The 25240-nt window shown below is 43.5% G+C and overlaps 1 protein-coding gene across 1 annotated transcript in view; it reads right to left on the bottom strand.

The window, feature by feature from the left end:
• Positions 1 to 25240, bottom strand: part of PCSK5 (proprotein convertase subtilisin/kexin type 5) — a 622474-nt gene that overhangs the window by 33007 nt on the left and 564227 nt on the right. The window contains exons 28-33 of the mRNA XM_088464067.1: positions 20425 to 20505; positions 18398 to 18578; positions 16262 to 16479; positions 11514 to 11750; positions 10656 to 10883; positions 3300 to 3477 (exon numbers count right to left, since the gene is read on the bottom strand). Coding sequence (XP_088320193.1) covers positions 3300 to 3477; positions 10656 to 10883; positions 11514 to 11750; positions 16262 to 16479; positions 18398 to 18578; positions 20425 to 20505 — 1123 coding nt within the window. The remainder of the gene's footprint in view (positions 1 to 3299; positions 3478 to 10655; positions 10884 to 11513; positions 11751 to 16261; positions 16480 to 18397; positions 18579 to 20424; positions 20506 to 25240) is intronic.

Here is a 25240-nt window from a genome sequence, read left to right as displayed (position 1 = left end):
TCTTTCCCTCATATCAGGCACCATCCCATCTTGTCTCCCCCAGTCTTAAAAAATCCACAATTGATCCTGACACTTTATCTACCCCCAATCTCGCTCCTCTCCTTTGCCTCCAAAAGGCTGTAGGAGTGGTAAAGTGGGGAAAGGTAAATCACACCAGCACTAGGTCAAAGCAAGGACATAACCATAAATGAATAGTCCATGGTGATAGTTACCACTAATACAGCCATACATCACTAGATTGCCTAAATCTCGTTTGATCTTGGAAGCTAAACGGTGATAGGCTGGTAAGTACCTGGATGGGAGACCTCTAGGGAATACCAGGCGCTGTCGGTTAAAAGAGGACAATTGGGATTAAACATGCACTGGCAGAGCACCATAACCATACCCCTGTTCACTATATTTGTTCATTGTTAACCACTTCCAATTAAAACCCATTCATACCCATTGTAATTGAGATTTAATTAATATTTCGCTGGAGGATTTCCTCAAGATCTCATTTTTCAACAGATGATTACTGTGTATTATTTATCAACCTTGTTCAGGCTGTATGGTACCGCATTATTTTATTGATGCATATTAAAAGCTAAATTTTAAATGACTTTTATTAATATTCATAAAGAGTGCCCCAGCGACTAGCCCTAATTTTTTCCTTTTTTTCTCTTTATCTCCTCTATCCCGCAAGCAGTGGTGTAGCAACGGTCCCCGCAGACCCGACGGTGGCCGGATTAAGGAGGGAGGTGCGGAGATGAGGATGCCTCAGGGCCTCAGACAGTTATTTCCAACATTGCAATGCTACAGTCAGTCTCCTGGACCAAGAGCTGCAATGTACCGAGGGGCTCTATAAACGGAGCAGTTGCTCCTGAATCGGGAGTGCTACACTGTACACCCGCTGGTCTCTGCTGCCACACTAGTGGGGGCACTGACAGAGAACTTGGCTGGCACTGCCGTTGGCCCAATTTGGGCGCACCACACCTGCCCCCCCTTCTCATCCACTCACAGGTATGAGGGGGCATAACATAAGCTGATAGAGGTTCTGCCATGGAGACCCCAGCAGAGAGCCCTTGCCGGGTAGTGGAATATCTCAAGGAGCTGAACCAGATCATCGAGACCCAGCATGAGCTGCTGGAGAAGCAGAGTAAGCGTATAGATGAGCTGGAGGAATAAGTGGTCACCCTGTACAGCAAGAAGGCCAGCCTGCAGGACAAGCACCACTGGCACCTGGTCACCTGCAGGCTGCACCAGTCAGCTCCCGGGTCCACCTGTCTGAGCTCTATATGGGAGAATGACAAATGAGTGCCCCCCTTGTCTTCCCATGCTATACCTGTGCCAGCACCTGCTGCTGGGATGCTGTGTAGGGGCAGCGATAGGGGGCCCATTGACACTTATTGCTGATAATGTGGGGGACCTGACTTCTGTGTTATACACTGGTGAAACTAGGGGGTGGTCCGGGTGTGCACCGGACCACCCATTAGCCAGATCATCATATATATCGCCTTTCCTTTACTGCTGTCATTAGCTGTTGTCTCCCAGAACTACAATTTCTAGCATCCCCTGCATCTGGTTTCCCTCATCTTGCTAGTTGCAGAATGAATACCCAGCAGTACCACACTTCCCTGCAATCCCCTCAAATTGTGAGTATATGTTTCTGACATAACTTTTGTTTGTGCAAGCGGATATATATATATATTTCCTGTCTAGATTCCCTGTCTCACATCTCTCTCACACCACTCCTCCCCTCTCGTACTAGCCCATCACTGGCTCCCCTTCCTCTTCAGAACTTACAAAGTCCTCATTCAATCCTCTCCTATTTACATCTCTGACCTCATCTCCCTTTACACTCTCGGCGGCCCACTTTGTTCCACAAATGAACATAACCTCCCCACCCAACTGATTATTTCCTCGCACTCCTGCCTCCAAGATTTTGCCTGTGCTGTTCACTACTACTGGAACTCTCTCCCTCTCCCTATCAGACTCTCCACCACTCTACAAAATTTCAAATAGGCTCTCAAAACCAACTTCTTTATCAAAGCTTTGAAGCTCCCAACCTACAGATATGTCCTCTTGTATCCTTGCCACTTGTGTGGCAAACATGCGCACGCATCGCACCTTGCGACTTGGAGCGCACGCATGTACCATGGTATGCCAGGCTGCGGTAGTGTTTGCGTTATGCAATCCTATGGAACGCGGGTGTGAAAGCTGCACTTGTACCCTTGACGCAGGCGCACGACTCACGCCATATGTGGCTCGATTTGCCGCACAAACGGCAAAGATACAAGAGGATACATCTGTAAACCACCACTCCATTCTCCTTGCTCACTGTCTCTCCCCTCTCTGTCAACCCTGTCTGTCTCCCACTCCCCTTTTGATTGTAAGCTCTCACTATCAGGGCCCTCCTCCCTCATATGCTTTGCCTTCTCTCACTTACACCATCATCTCCTTCCCACTGACAACAACAGCACCTAACCATTGTGTTTGGCCGCCATGCGGCTCATTTGGGTATTATAACTGCTGCAGCGCTGTATATAAACCTTATCCACGTTCTGCAAATGTTTTGTACTGTAATTCACTTTTTCCTTGTTTTGTTCATACCGTTTCTGATTATGTACTCTGTAAGGCGCTGTGGAGCCTTTGTGGCGCCATATAAATAGAGGATAATAATAATAATAATAATAATAATAATAATAATAATAAAAGAACAGGAGAGAGGAGAGTCTCCCAATGTCTAACACACTCTCATAGCTCCTTGTAATCTAATTTTTTATTTTTTTGTTTAGGCAGTATGCTTACCACCAAGAACATATTACCAGCAGGAGTGAACTAAGCAGCATGGCCATAACTAGGGTAGTGCGACCAGTGCCATGGCACATGGTACGGCAGGGCAGGGGGCGCTGTTTGGGCCTGTCAATTTTCCTGTTTATTATCATTCTCACTTGCAGCTTCCTCTTCTTTTATCCCCAGCATCTCCTGGCCTCCCCCTTCCCCATGAGGCCATGACCCTTTCTCAGGTGCACTATCTTATGTCCCTATTTAAAAAAATGGGGTGGGGGGGGGCTCCAATGCTCTCTCTGGCACAGGGCACCAAAAAGTCTAGTTACGGCTCTGCTAAGCAGCACAGAGCACTCATAAGACTTTCTAGGTACCCTCTGGATAAAATAAACACTGTAATCCTGGTAAGTCATTTTTTTGTTTTGGGTTGAGTTATCCTTCAAAGATTAACATAACTTACCACATTGTTTCATGTCATGTCATCATGAAGTGATGGAAAATTCTCTTTTCTCCTACCGTTTTTTTATTCTTACCTTTCGATGCAGTGCTCTACACAGCTGTGACCCAGAAAGTATGATCCTTCGCTGCAGGACAGGCAGTCAATGTGGTGCGGCCCGGTGCACGTCTCGCAGTTGCTATGACAGGGGACACAATGCCTTTTTTCCTCTTCTTTGTAATATCCATTAGGGCATATCTCCACACATGTGGAATCTGAGAATCCAAAAAGTTCAGACATAAAACTAAAGCATCCGGATCGGATGTAACAGGATTTAATGGTCAGTACTAGAAATATTCATCTTTATTATCGGCATTTATATAACATACAGTAAACCGAAACCAACAGCACCTAAAAGTTTTTCCCACTCCCCAATATTTTGTCTTGAGAGGAATAATTTCACCACATTGTCATTTAATTTTGCCACTAGTGGTCTTTGCAAGTGTTGCACAGTTATAACAAATATTTTTTCATTAAATGAAACTTATATTTTAATCCTAAACATTATTTACTATTTAACCTCATTTACAGCTTAAATGATTCACAATAGTGATCTAGACTATTTTTGTTATGTGTCACTTTATTGTTTGTGAGTTAGTACATTACTCAGAGTAATGGAAATCCAGGGTCACATTGAGGATGGTGTGACTGATGCCACTTCCCAGGGCACAATACAGAGGGGGCAGCTGGTTTCTTGCCCCAGCATTGCTAGTCCCTGGTCCCAGATCAATACAGTAAGTACATCCAGGAAATGTGCCAGCAAGAATGTGCAGGAGGGTTGGTTATAGAAGTGAGAACTACTAGGTAGGTGGTAGAAGTGTCAGTGGAATCCAGGGGGAGGGGTTGATTGGGGAGTGGAAATATCCCAACGAGGTCCAGGAGTTTAGAGGGTTTTAGGAGTGACATAGAGCAGGGAGATCACCGTTCAACCTGCCCGGGCCAGTGAAATGTCCATTTGAGGCACTGATCATTTCTCTGCAGTAATAGGATAGTATTTTGCAAGGAATGTGGGCCTGATTCAGAGCCGGGCGCTCTGTCCAGAGCGCTCGCTCTGAATCAGGGCCCTCCTACTTGTTTTTGGAGCGGCCTCATGGATGCTCGCATAGCTGTGGGTTACCACCCACAGTTATGCGAGCGTCCATGATGATGGTCACGATGGTCAAGACCATCGCGACCATCGCGACCATCGGGCTTGTGACGAGACCCTGCGGTAGGGTCTCGGTGACCGCAAGCCCTGGAGTGATTTTGGCTCTATCAGAGCCAAAATCACTCCCACTGACATCACTAGTGATGTCAGTGGGGCCGGACTCAGACGGTAGGCGTTCCCACGGGAACGCCTCCGTCTGGCAGCCATGCCCCAGGCACGCCCACCAAAGGGGGCGTGCTGTCACTCACCATCGACAGCACGCCCCCTTTGGTGCGAGACCCCGAGCTCCCTCCGTCGTGCGCATGCGCATTCGGGCACCATCGACCCGCTTGCGAGCGTCCTTCGCACGCGAGCGGGTCTGAATCAGGCCCTGTGCTCACTCCCTCCAACTCATCTCCTTGGCATGTGCAAACTTTTGTTCCTCCACAAGTGCCATCATCTTACTCTGCAAATCTATGCACTATGGTAGAAATCTCAATCCTTGAGATAACACTCCTTAATAACTCAGCTATTAAGTAGGCTCATTTCAAGTACAATAACCAGTTTCACGTTGGGAGCTCATTAAGCATAGTCCACATCATATGTGACATTATTAACATTTTGATGTATCTATGATGTATTTATTTTTTAGCCATATGGATTACATTAGATCAACAAAAGAAGATTCCAGAATTTATATATTATTCCCACTGCATTACAGTACATGTGGGCAACAATTAAGTCAGTTATGTATGATCGCAATATTATTTATTTCCTTAATTACTAAATGGGGGCACAAATTATATAGGTATTTTTAGTGGGGCAATATGAGTTCTTTCTTTACTAATAAAGACACTTTGATTTATTTAGTTATTAAATTGAGGCACAATTAGAGATTTATTCAGTACTGGGGGCACTATGTTTTATTTATTTATTATTTAGGAGACATTTTATCAGTTTTTTTTCCCACCAGCCAGGATGGGCTACTTAGCATTTGACTGTGCCTCTAGATGTTGGGGACAATTGTTTGTTAGGGTCTCCCCACATCAACCACAGGAACAGTCTGATTGGTTGCTATGGGCAACATCTCCATTTCTAAAAACTTGCGCTTATGTAAATATACACCTTAGTGTGACACCCTTAGTGGTGCTCTCATGTGCCAAATCTACATTTAGTGTAACACCCCTAGTGCTGTCCTCATGTGCCAAATCTACACTTAGGGGCATTTACAATTGGGTGCAAGGTTTAGCGAGGAAAAAACCTCGCGCTCCTCACGCCCAATTTACAAATAACACGGGTATGCGCGCTCCAGCTACCCGCGGTATTCAATTAAAAAAATAGTGGTTGCAGGGTTTTCAGCTCTGAAAACCCTGCGCGGCGTAAATAAAAAAAATTCTTCACTTACCTGGCCGGTGGTCTCCGTGGCCTCCCTTCTCTCTTCTTACTGGAGAGGGGGCTGCTGGGAGGCCCAGGGGCTCATGGGAGGCTCCAGGGGCTGGTGGGAGGGGCAAGGGCTGCTGGGAGATGTAGTTCTCCCAGCGCCCATTCTAGGGGGGCCACACATACACCAGGGGTCACACACACACACTCATGCACACACACAGTCACTCATACACACTTACAAGCACCACACACACTACATACTCACCCTACTGCAGAAGAGCCAGCTCCCGACGCTGGATGCAGAATATAGCACTTCGGAAGGTGAGTAATTATGGACTAATTAAGCTAATTGGAAACTAGGGGGGGGGGTTCCGCCGGGGTGCAAGAGCAAGTCCCACTGATTTTTCTTAAAAATAATGATTTTAGGAAAATCAAGCTTGCTCTAGAGGTGCGTGAAAAAAAACCTCCCGGCGTGAAAACAAAACAAAACAGACACATAATTGAATAGCTAAAAAACCCGCACCTGCAGGAACAACCTTGCAGGTGCGGGTTTTCTGCTATTCTAATTGAATATGTCCCTTGGTGTAACACCCCTAGTGGTGCTCTCATGTGCTAAATCTACATTTAGTGTGATACCCATAGTGGTGCTCTCATGTGCCAAATCAACATTTAGTGTGACACCCCTAGTGGTGTCCTCAAGTATCAAATCTACACTTAGTGTGACACCCCTAGTGGCAGGGCCGGCTCGATGCATGCTTGACCAGTGAGGTCGAACAGGGGCGCCACCCCATAGAGGGCCATTCCCGATTTCAGTGGGACAGTCCCATTTTTCGGACACTGCCCCGCTCTTCCACCTGCGGGACGAAATGTCCTGCGGACTTGGGCACCTCCAACACAGCAGCTGTGCAGTGGTGCTGGCCCTGGAGAAGAGGAATGGATGCCGCGTGCATGCATGTGGAATCCATTCAGTGCAGGAAGAGGGGGCAGCCTAGCTACTGACGTAGTACTGGGATCGCCCCCAACCTGACGTTAATGGAAGGTGTGCCATACGGGCATGCCCCCAAATAACGTCATTTAACAGGTGTGGCCTATAGTAATTAGTCTACACCCCCATTTTCGGAAGCGCGTGGCTACACCGCGTGCAGGTAACGGGCGCTAGAGTCCCGTCCTGCACAGGGCGCGGCTCCCCCTGGTACCGGCTCTGCCTAGTGGTGTCCTCATGTGCCAAATCTACACTTAGCAAGAGATGCTTTCAAACTGCCCAATTTTTCCTATTGGCCAGTGAAAACATTGCAAATCAAAGCACATCACATAAAGCAAAGGACACCTCGTGTAAAAGCAGGAGCATACCATTACAAGATCATTTGCACAGTGATTTTAAACATTTGCAGTCTGAGAATGACCCTTAGGACCTCACTTAGAGTTGGATGCATTTGCATACCGTATGCAAAGAAAGACTTATGCAAAAAAAAGCGTCCTTACAAGTATGTCAGGTGTTCAAGTATATATATTCTTATGCCTAATTGTAGTTTAGGGACACTGGGCTTGATACAGAGGTGCACGCAATTCAAATGCAATGCCGATGTACATGTAGTTGAGCAATTATTTGTGCATACGTTACACAAACTGTAGGCACAAAGATGCTGTTGCGATCGGACATATGTATCAGATATATGGTGGCAAAATGATGGAAGTTCCTAGGTGGTGAGTGGAAGGTAGCCTGAGGTGAAAACAAAACAAGTCAGTCTCATGAGGAGTGTCTTCGGCAGTGGAAGCGGATGCATTCCCAAACACACAGGAATAATGTAATAAAGTGTCATATACACAACAGAGAATGTTTTGAAAGTTATTATAAAGTTAAAATTGCTTTTAGCATATAAAATAGTATATGGTAAATATACTAAAGGTGTTAAATGTAAATCTTCTTTCCTGCCAAATAGGAATGACAAATAAGTAATGCAAATAGTTGGCCGGGACTATATGTATAGCTATAACATAGCCACAACACTGATCTACTATCAGCCTGGGGTGACACCACCCAGAGTCTCAGTGGTATCTGTTTTTGGCTTGCAGGGTGCCTGGGAGCCGACTGGCAGGTCCTTAGGATTAGATTGGCCTTTTATCTTCTTGGTCCTGATCTGTGAAATCATGATGTCACATGCGCTGTAGGGGGTTGGTCTTGGGAGAGATGGTGCAGGGCATCCTAGCTAGAGCCCTGCTCATGACTGCAGTTTTATCTGCTCAATATGCAAAAAAGGGAATTAGAAATGGCCCCCTAGTGCTACTGATGGTCATCATTATCTTAATGTATATTTGTACCAGCACTACAATAGCTGCTAGATATAAGCCTCCTAAAATGGATATCTGAGCTGGGTCTATATCACACTTTACTACCCCTGTCCACCCAAATTCCATCTTTCCATGAATATGGGGGATTCACGTATACAATGTGCACAAATCTAAACATACATGCATTTTAGTGCACATGCGCTGTCACGCCTGAGGGTTGATGTTGGCTGGAACAGCTGAAGTGGAGGCTGAGAAACTGCTGGAGATGATTGGCCAAAGGCGAAAAAAGATATGGAGCAACTTTATTATACTGGAGGTTGAATTGGACCTATAGTGATATCGGGATCTGAACTGATGATGTAAAACTGATTATGTGAAACTGGATTAGAGCTGATGAGCAGAAGATATGGGATTGGGATAGATGGTTGGAGATATCAGATTGGGACCGATGGTAACAGGTATCAGCTGGAACCGATAGTAAGTCCTTTAGTTAGACCAGACTGGAACACTGAGATAGATGGAGACTTATATTCACAAGACTGGAACTGGATTTGGACGGACTGGGACTGTACAGATACAGGGTAAATGGGAGCCAGGGGCGTATCTATAATGGGTGCAGGGTGTGCGGGGAACATGGGCCCCTGGGTCCAGGGGGGCCCACGCTCCACACACCCTGGACCCATAATATTACTTACCTCTCTGGAGTCCCACGGTGGCCATTTTCCCGGTGACCTGTGCGTACACTATAGACTCTGGGCACACTCTAGTGCCCAGAGTCTACAACTCCGGCGCTGGCCGCGCACAACTCAGTGCACTGCTGGCCGCTGGGCGGAGAGGAGGGGGCCAATGTCGGAGACTGCACACGGGCCCACTCCTCTCTAGAAACTCCCCTGCTGGGAGCTCAGCACAGAGCTGTAACTTCAGCAGAAGCGACGTTGTACTGGCCATTTGGGCCAGTCAGGATATTGAAATTATAGGGTTGAGCATGCAGTGATTGGATGCTGCGGTCTGCTGGTCTGGGGCAGCACTCAGAGTGGTGGAGGAGAGTCAGGTGACTGAGTCCAACATGACTGCGTCCATACTTAGTTTTGGAGAGGACTCTGGTGTGTACTAGCATGCTGTGGAAGTGTATAGATAAACAGCATGCACAGAGAGCAATTACATCTTCAATCTCTGCAGTCAAGAGCAGTACTACAATTGGATTGCACACACTGGAGCTCATTCAGAGCCGCTCGTAAGCGGCCGCTCGTTCGTTCCAAGCGATGTTCGCAGATCTGCGCATGCATATGGGTTGTAATACGCATGCGCGAACCAGTCAGTGCGGTCAGAAATCGTGTGCTCGCAAAATAGCGAATGCCTGCTAATTTGAGTGACAGTGTGAGGCGTTTATGGGTGGTAACAGGGGAAGGTGCTTGAAAACGGGGAGTGGATATCAGAACGCAGGCATGCCAAAAGGTCAAAACGAGCGTTTTAAGGGTGTGCATAATTAACAAAGAAGCGTCATTGACCACGTCACTTGGTTGTTTTTTAGTCTGAACTGCTCGCATGATTGCGGTAGGAAAATCCAACCACAAGAATAGCGAGCAGTTCATATGCCGTTCGATGTACTCGATTAATCTAATAAATAGCGGAGATGACGTATGATGCGAGCGGCCAGGGGCTGTTTTTTTCAAAATAACAACCGCATGTTTTGTTCGCTCGTTCAGACATAGAGACGTCAACAGACCGCAAAGAGCGAACGGTCAATTTAAATAGCCAGCCCCTTTTTCTGAACGAGCGAGCGCAAATAGCGTCCGGCTCTGAATCAGGCCCACTGTTCTAATCGGGACTCTGCGGAGTTCACAGACAAAAGGAAACTGAGGTGAATAATAGCCTTTAATATACTTGCTGACTTTATACATCTCCTCTCCAGGAGAAGCCCGGGGAGGAGATTCTGTTGACATCTTCGGGGGGCAGGGCCGTACTGTATACGTCATTAGGCCCTGTCCCACCACAGAAAAGCCTGCGATTCGCGGCCCCGGGAGTAGGGGTCAGGGCTAAAGACGGAATTCGCTTCATTTTAGCTCCACCCCCTACTCACAGACCCGAAATTCCCAGTAAAATCTCCCCACCCTGCCCACTTCACTAGGAAGAGTAGTCATGTATGGCCTGGATGGAATAGCACAATCTCATGCTAACACTGAAGGTGTTGCAGCCTGCATGCTGAGCAGACTTCCCAGGCAATGCAGAATATCCTGATCCACAGTGCAAGTGGCAGAGGTAAGTCATGAGACAAACCAATGAGAGAAATAGTCAGGATCGTGACATGCACGTTATAGAATCTTACACCATTAAGGGATGCCAACAACAGACCTATCTGAGGATGTGTCCAAGTCTAAATATGTCATCTGTAAGTGTACACCCCCACATTGTGCTCAGGTTATGCCAATACTAATTCTGCATGCATAAGTGTGCGCAAATCCACGATACAGACGCATTTTTGGTGCATATGTGCAGGAGAAAAATGTACATAATACGCCCAAATATTGGAGTTTGCCCAATTCTAAATAAGACCCTTAGTGAGCAAGTTACTATTATTACTGCTTTTATACTCACTGAGAAGATAGTAGTTATCGTTGCAGCTCAGGCATTGGTGATCAGTGGCTCCCATGCATCTTGAGCACTTCTTATGACATGGTACACAGCCTACGTGTTCATCTTCATATTCCTGCAGTGTGCATACCTTATGTGGTACACAGAGGCCTTGGCTATTTTTAAATAAGCCTTCATTACATTCAGTACACGTCTTAGATGAATGGCAAGATTTGCATGTAATGTCACAGTCTGAAAAAAAGTATGCAAGTTATAGAACTGAAATATTATTATTATTAACTATTGTTTTGCTACATGAAATGCGAAAGATTCTAAAATGTAATATCTAGTTTACGAAAAAAACTGCAATGACAAGTTAATTAAGCTAAGGGACATAAAAGTGTGTGTAATTCTCTGTTTGTACAGTGCTATGGAATATGGAATATGTAGGTGATATCTATAAACAGGGGCGTAGAGAGCCCTGCTGGCCCCAGGTAAAGATGGGGGTGTGGCCTAATTGCGGGAGGTGTGGCCACGCACCTTTGAGCAAAAAAACCCCCAGATATATGCAGCGCTGCTCGCTGGGGAGGGGGGCGCTGTGACCCCTCAGCCTGGGGCAAAGCCAGGGGGGGCACGATCAGTGTGATTGCTCCCCCTCACAGGCATAGGAGACTGCTGTGGCTGCTACTCACACACTGTGTGCTGGGCTGCTGTGAGGGAGGGGGGGCGGTGCCGGACCCGGGCCCCCGCCGGGCCCCTCAGGAAGCCCGGGCCTGGGTAAATAGTACTCGCTCCCCCCCCACTCGGCATCCCTGTCTATAAAATAAAAAAATATAATTATACAAAGTTAAACACTAAAAACAAAATGTGTAACTATTGTACCTTCACAAAGTCTTTCCTCAGTTTCATAAAAAGTTCCTTGTGGACATCTCCCATAGCATTCACCATTATAAAGGAATAAATTGGGATTGGCACATTTCTTACAGTCAGCGGAATCAGGCCCATTGCATTTTGCACACATGGTATTACAAGACATGCAGTTATCATCTTCACCATAGTATCCCTCAGGGCAAGCGCTCAAACATTCCTTTTTATGGAGTAAATAATTTGGCATGCATTCTAGGAAAGGATACAGACAAGTAGATGTTTATGTGTTCCGTTTACAGCATCCATATAATTATAATTTTCAAACAAATATACAGTATCTGCTCACCTCCTTCCTCTTACTACACATGGAGTTGTATACCCCTATTCTCATCATACAATTTTTCATTCACTTCAGTTTACTACAGAACGAGCTGATACAGAGAAAGCTACCAAAAGAGTTGCCTATCTATCAAGAAAAGCTGCCAAGTTACTAGTGAAAGCTGCAGAGAGGGAAATTTAAATTTCAAAAGGGCATCTGTTACTGCCAAAGAGTAAACTACCAGGACTCCCGTACAAGGACGCCCAGGTCTGGTCCAGGGGTCCAGGGAGAGTCTATAATTTTCCTGGTCTTTGCAGAGTATTCTGTTTCATTTCTATTGTTCCAGTTTCTTGCTTCTACTACTACTACTACTACTACTACTACTACTACTAAAAAGGATAAATGAAAAGGGGCAGACTAGATGGGCCATGTGGTTCTTATCTGCCATCAAATTCTATGTGTCTATGTTACTCATACCAGAGCCATAACTAGACTTTTTGGTGCCCTGTGCCAGAAAGAGCATTGGTGCCCCCCTCATATTTCAAAGGGACATAATGCACCCAAAACAGGGCCATGGCCTTGTGGGGAAGGGCAAGGGAAGAGGTTGGAGAGGCCAAGTGATGCTGGAGATGAAATAAGAGGAAGCTACAAGCAAGAATGATAATAAACCGAAATTTGACAGGCCCAAAGAGCGCCCCCTGACCTGTGGTGCCCTGTGCGATGGCACCGGCCGCACTACCCTAGCTACGGCCCTGACTAATACTACTGCTCAATCATTACATTGTGCAGAAGAGAGTCACTGGAGAACCATCTTGGCCTTCACTTGTGTTTGAAGAGCTTTCCAGATTCCATAAAAGGTCATGGCAAGCATAAATAATAACCTATATACCGCACAGAACAATACATAGGCTAATTTCTTGTAATGTAGACTATTTCAGCTAGAGAGTTCATTTTATTATTCCATTACAAAGTATTCTATATGTTAGAAATATTACCCACATCTTTGCCTTCATCTTCATATACTATTCTATTCTAGGACCACAACTCTTACTATGATTGTTTTCAGAGTAAAAGCTATATTTGTCATTATCTTCAGAAATAACTGACTACTTATTCTTCATTGTTATTGTTTGAGAGAGTTTATGCTCAGAGTTTACTCTCAGCAGGTGTTAGTTTCTCCATTTCATCTATTTCACTTGTATTGACATCTGTATTGAAAGCTGATTAAGAGTAATGCGCTTGTTTAAGTCTATGCTTAGCTTGTGATCTTAGCAAAGGGCCTGATTCATCAGTGCACACTAGTTTGGGAGTCTGTTCGTGCGCTGGACTCGAACTGCGCATGTGCAATACAGGTCTGCGATCACACATGGAGTCTGGCAGCAGACTGTCAGTGATTGACAGTGTACTGCCATTTCTGGGCAGGTAGGGGGCGGTGACGGCTTCCGTTTTCCCAAAAGGGAAGCATGTTGCTGCCGTTGGGGGAGTGATGAGGCCAGGATCTCCATTGGCTGATAGAGATTTCCTGTCCCTTTTTGAGCATCTGCATCGGGCTGCTTGCATGACCCCATGGGTCACTTAGCTGGCCGACGGTATCGCAGATGATCTGACGCTGCATCCTAGGACGCAGCTCATATCAGTAATGCATGCAGGAGGCGTCTGTTCTCCTGCTACATTACCATGTTACAGCTATCACAGCTGCTAACATGTTATCAGCTGCTATAGCTAATGTGTCCTACAAAGAGTGTAGCTTTTAGCATTGTACTGAAACACAACCGCATTCTGGTGCCATTGTGATACTACTACTGCATAGCTACAATTGGTCTTTTATTGAATGTGCTATAATATATTGGGGCTGATTCAGAAGTGGATGCTATATAGATTTTTATGCAAATGGGTGATTTTTTTTTTTAATGGAGATTGCACCGGAGCCGCAGTGCACATCTCCAGTGATAGTACTGCAACTCTGGTCGCAGTACCCTGATTGCCTCAGCCTGATGGACAACCTGCGGCCATTTATAGGTGGGGTGGCAATGGGGAGCATTTGACAAAACAGGGGTGTGTTAGCCCCATTTTGTAGGTGTGCCGAGGCCAGTGTCTGTGTCTTCCATCGCAGATTTACTGGCCTCTGCAGCGGAGTTCTGGCAGCCATTCTGAGTTAAATTAGGGTTACTCAGATGGTCAATGCCTAGTGGGGGATGATTCAGAGGTGGACAGTAATCACACCGATACTGCGTCCTTGTATGCATTGGCTGTGTGATATTATGCGAATGCAGCAGGAGGCATCCTTTGTAAATAGACACCGCCTGCCGGCTTCTGTAGTCTGCTGCTGGATCACAAGGTGCAGCATTTGCATTGGTAATCCTAAAGTTAGTGAGCATGGCTGCCAGAACTCCACTGATGCAGACACTGGCCTCAGCATGCCTACAAAACAGAGCTGACACTCCCCCTTTTTGTCAAATGATTCCCATCGCCGTCCCCGTACTCAAACAGCTGCAGCTTGTCAGTCAGGCTGCGCCATCCAGGGCACTGCAACTAGAGCTGCAGCACCATCACTGGAAATGCACATACATTCTACATACATACTTTTCCCTAGCGCCGTTCTGTCCCCTTGTCCAGTAGAATCCATGATCAGTACCTATATAAAAAAAATCCATACTCACCACCCCTTGGTTTAGGACCTCTTTGTTCCATGAAGGTATCCATGGACTTGGAAAAATGTAAAATAATGGAAATGCGGAGCCCACCGGATAGAGGGCCTGATTCATTACGGATTGCAACTGCGATTGCAATAGCAATTACGCAAGCAGTTCAACTACGATAGTATGCTAATCAATTGCAATCACTATGCCGTCGCAGTACTACACAAGGATGCCCACATTAACTTACACACATCCGTAATGTTTAACAATACTGCAAAACCATTGGTACAAACGTGTACAATCGGAGCCTCACGCACACTTGCACAAGGTCAGGCCTTACTCATGCTACAGTGTTCGAACGCACTGGTATGCCTGCGTTTCGCTGGTCACCCCCCCTTCACCACCCACAAACGGCACTTCCTGTCAATCACTCTGCGATGGGTCTGCGTAGTCCCCATTGCAGTCCCCGGTTCGCGCACTGTGGTGCATGCGCAGTACGCAACAATCGGCTGATTGCGTGCGTATTAGCAACTCTGACCCTTGCTGAATCAAGCCCAGAGTACTGTTCTCTAAGGACAGTATTTACCGAACGTGGTTCAGCTGTCGCATTTCCCATAAAAAATGCATTGGTTGAACATTCATTGGCTGAGAGAGGCAGGTCTCCGCCTCTCATCCAATGAGCGGTTCCCCCATAGACTTCAATGGTGGGAACCGCAGAGTTATTAAAGTGCATTCCCACCATTGAAGTCTATGGGGGAACCGTTCATTGGCTTAGAGGTGGGCACCCATTTGCAGCAGGATCTCAGCAGTTACACTAGAGTTATGACCCCTTTTTGGGGGGTTCCCATTTCCCTAGGATTCCAGCCCTGGGCAGCTGACCAGTTTGGGCCGGTTGCCATTATGGCAGGGGTATCCAACACAGTGTATGTCCACGACCGATAAGCAATGATCGGATGGTCGGGTTTGAGAAATCTTCCAACATAACCGACTGATCCGATCATCGGTCACCCGCATTGGTCAGCTGACCAAGGGCCAGCTCGAAGCACGTTCGACCTGTGCGGTCAAACAGGGGCGCCACCCCATAGAGGGTGCACCCCTCCCAAGCATCCGATTTCAGTGGGACAGTCCCGTTTTTCAGGCACTGTCCCGCTGTTCCACCTGCGGGACGAAGTGTCCCGCTGGTGGTTGTGAGGTTGGGCACCCCCACCGCCGCAGCTGTGCACCAGTGCCAATCCCGGAGAACAGGAATGGATGCAGCATCCATTCTCGACAGGGAGAGGGCTGGGGGAAGTCCAGCTACTGAAGAAGTGCTGGTATCACCCCCAGCTGGACATTAAATGGGAGGTGTGCCATACGTTCATGCCCCCAAGTAGCGTCATTTAGGGGGTTTGGCCTATGGTAATTAGGCCACTCCCCTTTTACAACGCGTGCAACTTTGCTGCATGCAGGTTAAGAGGGCATCAGATTCCCTGTCTGCACAGGGCGCGGCTCCTCCTGGAGCTGGCCCTGAGCTGACAGCCCCAACATTTCCCCTCCCCAGGGGAGGAAAGCAGATATCGTGTGACCCAACACTGTGAAATATCTCACAGTCTGATGGGTTTCAGGCATGTAAATAAAATGTCTGTCGGTCTGACAGACATTTTATATAACAATGTATGCCCAGCATTAGTCCAGCTCTGCTTCCCAGTGCATATGGAATGGAAAGGAAAGCGAGGTCAACTGCAAAAACAATTACAACAAGGCTCTTGTTAATTGCACATTTTAGATAATCAACAGCCACAAATTACTAATATATGGTATAGTACCTGTGCAGGTTTCTTCATCCACACACGTCAGACAGTCTGTAGGACAGCGTTTGCAGGCACCATTGATGTTTGTATAACTGGCAGAGCAGGTAGTTTTACACATATTTTGCTCCAATACTTTTGGTGCATGGCATGATAAGCAATCATCAGCATTTCTATCACAAGTGTTGCACTCCTCACTACATTTTGTACAAGCCTGTCCCAAGCCAAAGGTACCCCTGTGCCAAGCATGATGGGAAAACGTTTTTGTTAATAGCACATAATAATCGTTAACTGAAAACCTGTAGCAGTAAAGGCAACTGAAAAACATAATGTACATCTTATTCTACACATGCATGTCTCAAATAAACTAGGAACATTGGATTTACCATCATGTTTTATTCCTTCCTGATGCTGTCTACAGCAGTAACACAAATCTACACTCTATACAATCACTACTAACTGTTGAAATATGGAGTGTGCTACAGAGCTATCTCCATATTTCTCCCATAAGTAAAGCATTTCACTTTACCAAGACGGCCACTATGTTTTCTTAAGCGCATGTGTGATGCCATCTTGTCACTGTGTTAAAGCGCCACACTGGAACACGAACGTATTCCACTTAGCTCCAGAAACCCTTCATAATGTATATTCTTCATATATTCTGTATATTCCTGCACTGCTATCTTCATACATGAGCGGCTGGTTCTCTGTATGTACAACTCAAGCTCCACTCCATTTAGATCCACTGTGTGTAACTGTAAGTATGGCTGTACAAACACCTCTACTATACTTCAATAAACCATTCACCTTGTTAAGTACTAAAGCCGCATACACACTAGACGATGTGCTATATGAACGATATTGGTGAAATATTTCCCTTGAACTTTCTGTAGTGCAGGACAAACTATATTGGGTGTACACAGATAGATATCTTTCAGTGAAGTCATCCTGCCACATCTCTGAACAGGCAATTCTTGACGATATGGTCAGATTAGACTGCATGTACGGACGACAAAATACATTGTTAACGACCCGCAGGAGCGAGCATCGTTGGTCGTTCACTGCACACACACTGAATGATATGAATGATACATCGTTGAACTATATCGTTATCGTTCATAAAAATCGTCTAGTGTGTTTGCGGCTTAATGCTGCCTGCTAAATGTGGATTCTGCTGGTCTCTACTATTATAACCTTAATTTTACCACAAATAGTACACACATATTAACTCTACAAAAACTGGTGTGACAATAAATTATTGGTACCTATAAAAACGTAGCAGAAATAATGTAATTGATATTACTTTAAAGGCCAAAATGTATACTTTCAGCACTGTTAGAAAGTAAAGTATTATCTCCCTTCTAGACAACGTTGACACCCCTACTACATCTGTAAATCAGTGCCCTAATGTAATCAGGTATAAGTTATGAAGCAGAGAATGCAGTTGTTGGAGCTGCTGTGACATCACTGCCGTTGTCCCACATATACCTTTCTTGTCTCTCATTTGTATTTTCTGATAACACACAGTTGTCACTTTTGAATTTGAAATGCAAACAAACACTTTTTGGGTCAGTAAATGGTTTATTATAGTGAACTTTGACAATAATTTGGGCCTAATATAAGGATTTCCCTTCTTGGAAAGGAATGACGGAGTTATAAATTGTATACAGTAATCAAAAGTACCCTCAGGGCAAAATGTCCTAACTTGAAAGGCTGTATTTATCATTACCAGGGCATTTGCCTGTCTCTCCATCACTCAAAGGGCATAGTGGAACTAATGTAAGTTTAATGTTGTCAGCAGCACTGTACTTAATGTAAAACAAGTCATAATAATGCCGAGGATTAGGTTTTACTTTGATACCAGCTGATGCAGGAGCCCCTCTGCTACCTGGGAAGACACAGTGATCTGATGTATTTAGCCCTTTTGAATTCTAAACAAATGTAAAATTTTCTCTAAACACTTATCATTGGATCAGTTTAACTGTGTTTGCCTCTACAGTGAAATGGGTGATGTAATCTAAAACAATAACCTCATATCATTTAAAGCATATTTGTTATCACACGGAACACAATAAAAATATTATTTATATAGTACAGTAAATCTAGGATGGATCATTGTACATCATCATAATTCAACAATTGTTATCATCTTACTCTGGACACTTCTTATAGCATCTCCCATTATATAGGTAGTCATGTAGGCACTTCAGACATTCATTGTTTTCTGCGCAAATCTTGCAGTCTTCTGTACATCTCTCACATCGTTTGTCTATTTCATTACTGAACGTTCCATCAGGACATGAACTAACACAGCTTTCATCATCAAGATATTTCCCTGTAAGAGCAGTAGACACGGTACAGGATGATACTTATGAAAATACTTGCAGTGAAGATAAACTGTGGGGTAAATGTATCAAACCGTGTAAACAGGAGAGGTTGCCTACTTTCCCCTAGCAACCAATCAGATTCTGCCTATCATTTTAGAGAATGTACTTAAGGATCATGTGAAGAAATATAATGGCGCATGTAAAGGGCATGTATGGGGCATATAGGGAGGTGCTGATGGGCTGTAAGGGGCCTGTGGTGAGATTTGAGTTGTTTTCTGAGGGGCTATAAGGGGCATGTGGGAAGAATTGAGGGGTGTTCAGTGTTTGCAAAAAACGTGTTTTAAGGTTCTGGATGGGGTGTGTGGTGAGGTATAATGTCAAGTGGGGAGTCTGAGAGACATGTTGGGAGTTCTCACAGAATCTCAGGGGATGGGCATATAAGAAGCATGTGGAGCAATCAGATGATGGCATGTGGGTAGGTCTGATGGGTATGTAATGTTTTTGTGGGAGGGTGTAAGGGGCATGTGGTTTGTGGGTGGGGGGTGTTGTATTATGCTGTTACTCCGGGTCTAAGCTACATGTCACCTCTGTGTCCACTGGTAGGGGTGCTTATTTACTTTGTACTGGGCCCATCATTAAATGATGAAATATGTCTGCTCTATATGATAGGTGAACTAGAATGAAAATTATGATGTAGTGGGCACAACAAAATCATGACAAATGCCAACAAATGTGGCTAAATAAGAAAGTATTAAAAGTAACATGGGGAAAAATTTAGCTATTAAAGGCCTAAACCTTAAAGGGATCAAAGAGGCATTATGTAGCAGATAATTATTATTTTATGATGGGGCACCATACATAATAAATTTTGCCCCCCTCGTGAAAATGTTTTGAGCACCAATCAACAATTCATTAATATTGTCCCTGTAATATAATTAATAAATAATATTGATGTATAATAAACTGAAACAATAATTTAGCCCCCTAATATATTAATAAAATAATAAATATATTAATGTTGCACAGACGGTGTAATGGTTAGCATTACTGCCTCACAGCACTGAAGTCGTGGGTTTGATACCCACTACGGCCCTAACTGTGTGGAGTTTGTATATTCTCCCTGTGCTTGCGTGGGTTTCCTCCAGGTACTCCGGTTTCCTCCAACACTCCCAAAAAATACTGGTAGGTTAATTGGCTCCCAACAAAAATTAACCCTAGTGTGTATGTGTGTGAGCATAGGTAGGGAGTATAGATTGTAAGCTCCACTGGGCAGGGACTGATGTGAATGGCCAAATATTCTCTGTAAAACGCTGCGGAATAGGTGTGCACTATATAAATAACTGCTAATAAATAATAATAAAATAAATAAAATAATATTGTCCCCTAAGAGTAATATTAATGTTATCTGCCTAATTATTCAATATATAATAATGGCCAGAGTGTATTGTAATTCTTCACCTACTGATTGGTAAAAAAGATGTGGTGGTTTTTTCCAGGGACTTTCACCAAATCACCAGCGATTTGGTTTTCAAAACCCCATCAAAATTGCTGAATAGTAAATTCGGTGGTTTGGAAGCCAAAACCCTTGATGATGTGCAAGGGTTTTAAACCCCCAGTTAAACTGCCTTTTAGTATATTTAGCATTTTTCCTCACCTGAGTAGATGGAATTGTAATTGGAAAATCATTAAAGATCCAAATAATGAATGCTCTTTAGTATACTATACATTCAATTTGACATGTCAAAACAGAAAATGTCAATAGACTGACGAGAATAAAGATAATTCTTACAGGCTGTAGAACTTAGGGATTGAAAGACAGATGCAGGAGAATGAAATGTGAATACATGTGCTCACCTGAGGGACATGAAGTACACGCAGTATCAGAGCCATTGCAGGTCTTACAGGAGACATCACAATGGCGGATTTTTAGTTCATCTTGTGGAAAAACAAATCACATTAGAAGTATGGTTTATATAACAGAAGTCAACTATTGTTATGGGAAATATTTAAATGGAGTCTTTACATTTCTAAAAAACAGACTCCATCTCATCAATGTGGATCATTCTCATCAATGTGGATCAGACTCCATCTCATCAATGTGGATCATTATACAATGTGGATTTTCTGTAAGGAAGTAACACTAAATTACTTAATTACCTCCAAAACATAATAGTATTTTTACACTAGCTGGTATACCGGGCGTTGCCTGGGTTGAAGAATGAACCAAAATGTGCAGAAATGAGTAACTGTCAGTGCAGGTGCAGTGTGACAGTTGATCCTCAGACTCACTGCTCTTCCGTTGGAGCTTTGCCTGCCCCCTACTGGTACATATCAGCCTGTGCCTTCAGATCAGTGAAGTTTTAGTCATTGGAAGACATCCTGAGTGAACTTGCTTAAACAAAAGTCTATATAATAAACAAGAAAGTGTGTGTCTGTTTGTCCTTATGCACGGCCAGAGTTTTGTACCTAGCTCCGCTAAATTTGGCATGGTGGTGTAGTTTGACCAGGATTAGGTTTTTGGCTATGTTTGAAGTTTGTTAGGGTTATGGAGGTCTACATGGTGCCCACCAAGTAGATTGTGGAGTCCCTGATTTGAAAATTCTGTTTAAGAAATTTCGCTATCATGTAGACCTCCATGGCCCTGACAAACTTCAAACATAGCCAAAAATCTAATCCTGGTGAAACTACACCACCATGCCATATTTGGTGGAGCTAGGTACAAAACTCTGGCCGTGCATAAAGGACAAACAGAAAGACACACACACTTTCTTGTTTATTATAGAAATATCTGGATTTATTGACCAGTTTAAGAGCAGTCATATTGATTATTTCTGAAAAATCTGAGAGAAAATGTAAATATAAAGTGTATTAGGAGGTGATTAAAAACCAATTTACAGTTAAATTGTATCTATACTGTATTTCCATGAAAAGCAAGCAACCATCGTAAACATGAGCCATAACTGGTGTCACAGCAAGGATGGTGTTATAGAGAGGAAACCTCATTTATTTGGGATAATGGTTAGGATGCATCAAACCCAAAAATTAGTCAAAACTCTGAAAACGTCCATTTTCGGAGGTGTGACCACAATCCCCACATGCATCACGCTCCGGAAAGGTAAACTTTTCGCAGCTTGTACCACATAGGTACCGCCATCTAAAATTGGCTTTACCTAATAGAACCATATGGGCTCTTATCGGAAGAGCTGTCCTTTGCGATTTTAATCACAATTGTACATGCATATGGTGTTACTAAATGCCGCTATGCATATGATCAGTGGTGGGATGCATTTCGCCCAATGTGTCCTCTATTGCATATTATAAAGATATTAGAGGTCTTTTTAGAAGTCGCTGAGCAATATCGGTTCTCAACAATTAGAAGTAAAGGCATCAGATGTCACAGTTTATATAGATTTTATATACAGGCACTTATACAGATATAAGCATACATTTTGCACTGTAATGGAATTAATATATTTTTAAGATTTTTTTAGGAGAATAGACCAGGTGGTAACAGTTGTGCAACATTTTAAAGGCAGTGGGTATGAAGAGAGCAATGCATTTTGGTCTCGTATGTGAGTGAATGTATGTGTGTCTTGTGTTCTGGACCTATCATGACAACACCTCGCAATCCCCCTATGATACATAAAATCTTCACATGGTTTTATAAAGTACAACAATCCACTGGTCATTATAAAATACCAGTGTGACTGAGGGGCCTTAAGCTGTGCCACAATGATTTTATTAATTAACAGAATTTTAAAAATTAATAATGTCCACGAGAAACCAGGGGAAAGAAAATACATTGCCTAGGGGGCAAAAAGTTGAAATCTGGGCCTGATTATGACTAAAATAACTGTGTGTGGAGGCTCGAATAACTCTGAAAAAAAGGATTTCAAAACAGAACATCCAACACAAAGAAAGTCTACCATAAAAAAACTTTTTTTCCAAATGTAAAAAACTGATGGGTGCTTTAAAACATATAGTACACATAATGGTACAAATACACATCAGGATAATAGTAGTCATGTGATAATATATAAATGCAAACTCCATCAAATGAATATGATACTATTATTGTTATTGGCTTTGACTATTCTGTTGTATAATTCAGCATATTGGTGTCAATTGTCCATTAGGTGGCAGCATAATACCATCTTATGTAATATTCTAGTTGCGTTCAACCTTTTTCATCACTACATGGTGACAGTTTATGTTGTCCACTAACATACACATCTTTCTTACGTTTCAGTTGTCAGTCTCAGCTCTCTTAGGTAAATTATGATGCCCATTCAATATGTGTCTTTTACATTCATGGGAGAACTAGATGAGAGGGGTGAATTAGACTGAGTCAACAAGAAATGAGTCTTCCACTGAATAACTGGGTTTTGAAGTTGGACGTTTCTGGATAAACTTTTTACAGCAGAATCTTTCTGTGTATATTCCGTGTGCGCAATGCATCAAGCTCTTGTGTGTGCATATACAGTATGAATGTCATAGACACATAATGCAAATAGCATTGTACTCTTAAAGTGTAAGGTTATTTTAAAGTGTCATGTAAGAAGCATCTATTTGTATATGATATATTGCTATTTTAAACTAACTCATATGACTCATAGTTCACAAAGACGCAACAGAGCGCTGAAACGCGTTGGAATGAGTGGTGTGGAAGCCTGGACTACCAGATTAAGGAAGCAGGAGAGCTAGCGGTGGCTTTCTGACCCAGGACCATCTGTGCCAGGAGCTAGCTAACCTTATGCAGACCTTTAACATCTCTCTGGTAGGCTGGTTGTCCCTACCATTTATATGCCTAAAAGAAATTTCTCTATTCACACAATTAGGAATAATGAGTCTGATGGTCACTGTTGCATCCTAGTTCTTTTTATTTTGCTTGACAATTATTTGTCTGATTCAAAAGGTCCGATTTGTAAAATTATTTATATTAATTTATTTATACAAATTACAACTAGACAGATTAATTGGCTGAACTGGTCTGCTGTGAAGTTAAGCACAAGTTTTTTAGAAGATAAAACCATGGGATATAAACATACTCACAGAAATCTATTTTTAGTAGCTGCCATTTAATTTGATTGACTCAAAATAAAGACACAGGCTTATGCTTTGCTTACCTGTAAGGCAGCAGCCCCATAAAAAAAAATTGTGTGGGTTTTTTTTTACTATACACCACTGAGGCAGGCTATATAAAGAATCTTGATATTAAGAATTTCTCCTTGGTTTATTTTTTTATTGCACAGAGTGACATGGACTACTACAGTCACAAAGCACATGTTGTAATGAGCAGAGACTCTTTGGAACTCCTCTGAGCTCTGCTCTGTCTGCTCTGTGACATTCGAGTGGTTTCCCACTGCCATCACATGACATGCTGCAAGCTATGTGAGTCTGTGTCTGTCAGCCATCCTTATTTTCCCTCTAGACTAGAGATATTTTGAGTACAGATTTTTATGAGAGCTAGGTAATAACAATGACAAGGCTATATGCTTAAAAGTGCTTAACTCGCTATTTAAAGAGAAGTCCAGTATACATATATATTTAGTCCGTGTCTTGGTGCATTGCTATCTGTATTGAAAGAATGAATGAACATTTGAACATTTGTTTTTAGACTCAACACCCCAAAGCAACAGTAGCTGTAGCCATGTTCCAAATTTAGGGAAGTATATATAGGGACATTTGCATGCGCCCATAAAAAGAGGCATGGCCTCGCAACCAGGGACTTAGCCTAGCAGAAAATGCCTTAGCCACAAGCCACGCCCCAGCCACTCTCTCCGCTGAATAGATTCCACAGCTTGTTCTGCTAAGCAGAGCAATGGAGAAGCCTGGGACACTGAGGCCTGAAAAGCAGGACTGTCCCACCAAAATAGGGATGGTTGCTTTGCCATCTTTTTTAGCTATTTAACCCACAAGACTTGTCTCCTGTTTTTTATATTGCATTCATCAGGGGTCCCAACAAAGTGGAAAGAGACACAATAAGCCAATACATTTTCTGAAGCAAATGGTCAATAATGCTAAATTAAATATATTAGTATATGAAACATGCTTGCCTACTTTTGAAAAAGCATTTCAGGGAGATTGTGAAAGCAGCACCTATGAGTGCGGCAGTAAAGTGGACGTGTACAGCTACATCTGAGAGGGGTGTCATAACACTGTTTTACATACAAATGTAAATGATTCAAAAGCAGTTACTAAGATCTATTTTTCTATGAAAACACACTGATACATTACAGAAAATGCATGTAGCTATAGGGATCATTGTGCCTTATAACCAATGTGGTGAAATGATACTAATGATCCCAGTTGAATGTAAATATCTCTTTTTATTTTTATATACAACATCTTTATAATAGTGGTAAGGTGCAATCAGGGAGATTGCTAGACTCTTCAGGGAGACAGGGAGATTGCTACTGTTTCAGGGAGTCTCCCTGACAATCAGGGAGAGTTGGCAAGTATGATATGAAATTCAGAATTAATTTTCATATCTACAATTCCTAATTACAAAGTGTCCTGCAATGGGTTAAATAGCTTTACTTGTTCATAGGAACTGTGCCTGAGACAATTGTAATATCTGGAGAGGAGGAACTACAGCAGGATATAATAATTGTGATGGAACATACATTTTATAGATGAAATTGGATGTGAGCTTTTAAGACCTCACAGC

Source organism: Taudactylus pleione, unplaced genomic scaffold (assembly GCF_031769625.1).
Source record: "Taudactylus pleione unplaced genomic scaffold, aTauple2 ptg001573l, whole genome shotgun sequence".
Lineage (NCBI taxonomy): Eukaryota > Metazoa > Chordata > Amphibia > Anura > Myobatrachidae > Taudactylus > Taudactylus pleione.
Note: the sequence above shows the minus strand (reverse complement) of the source record. Positions and strands in the feature narration are given on the sequence as shown.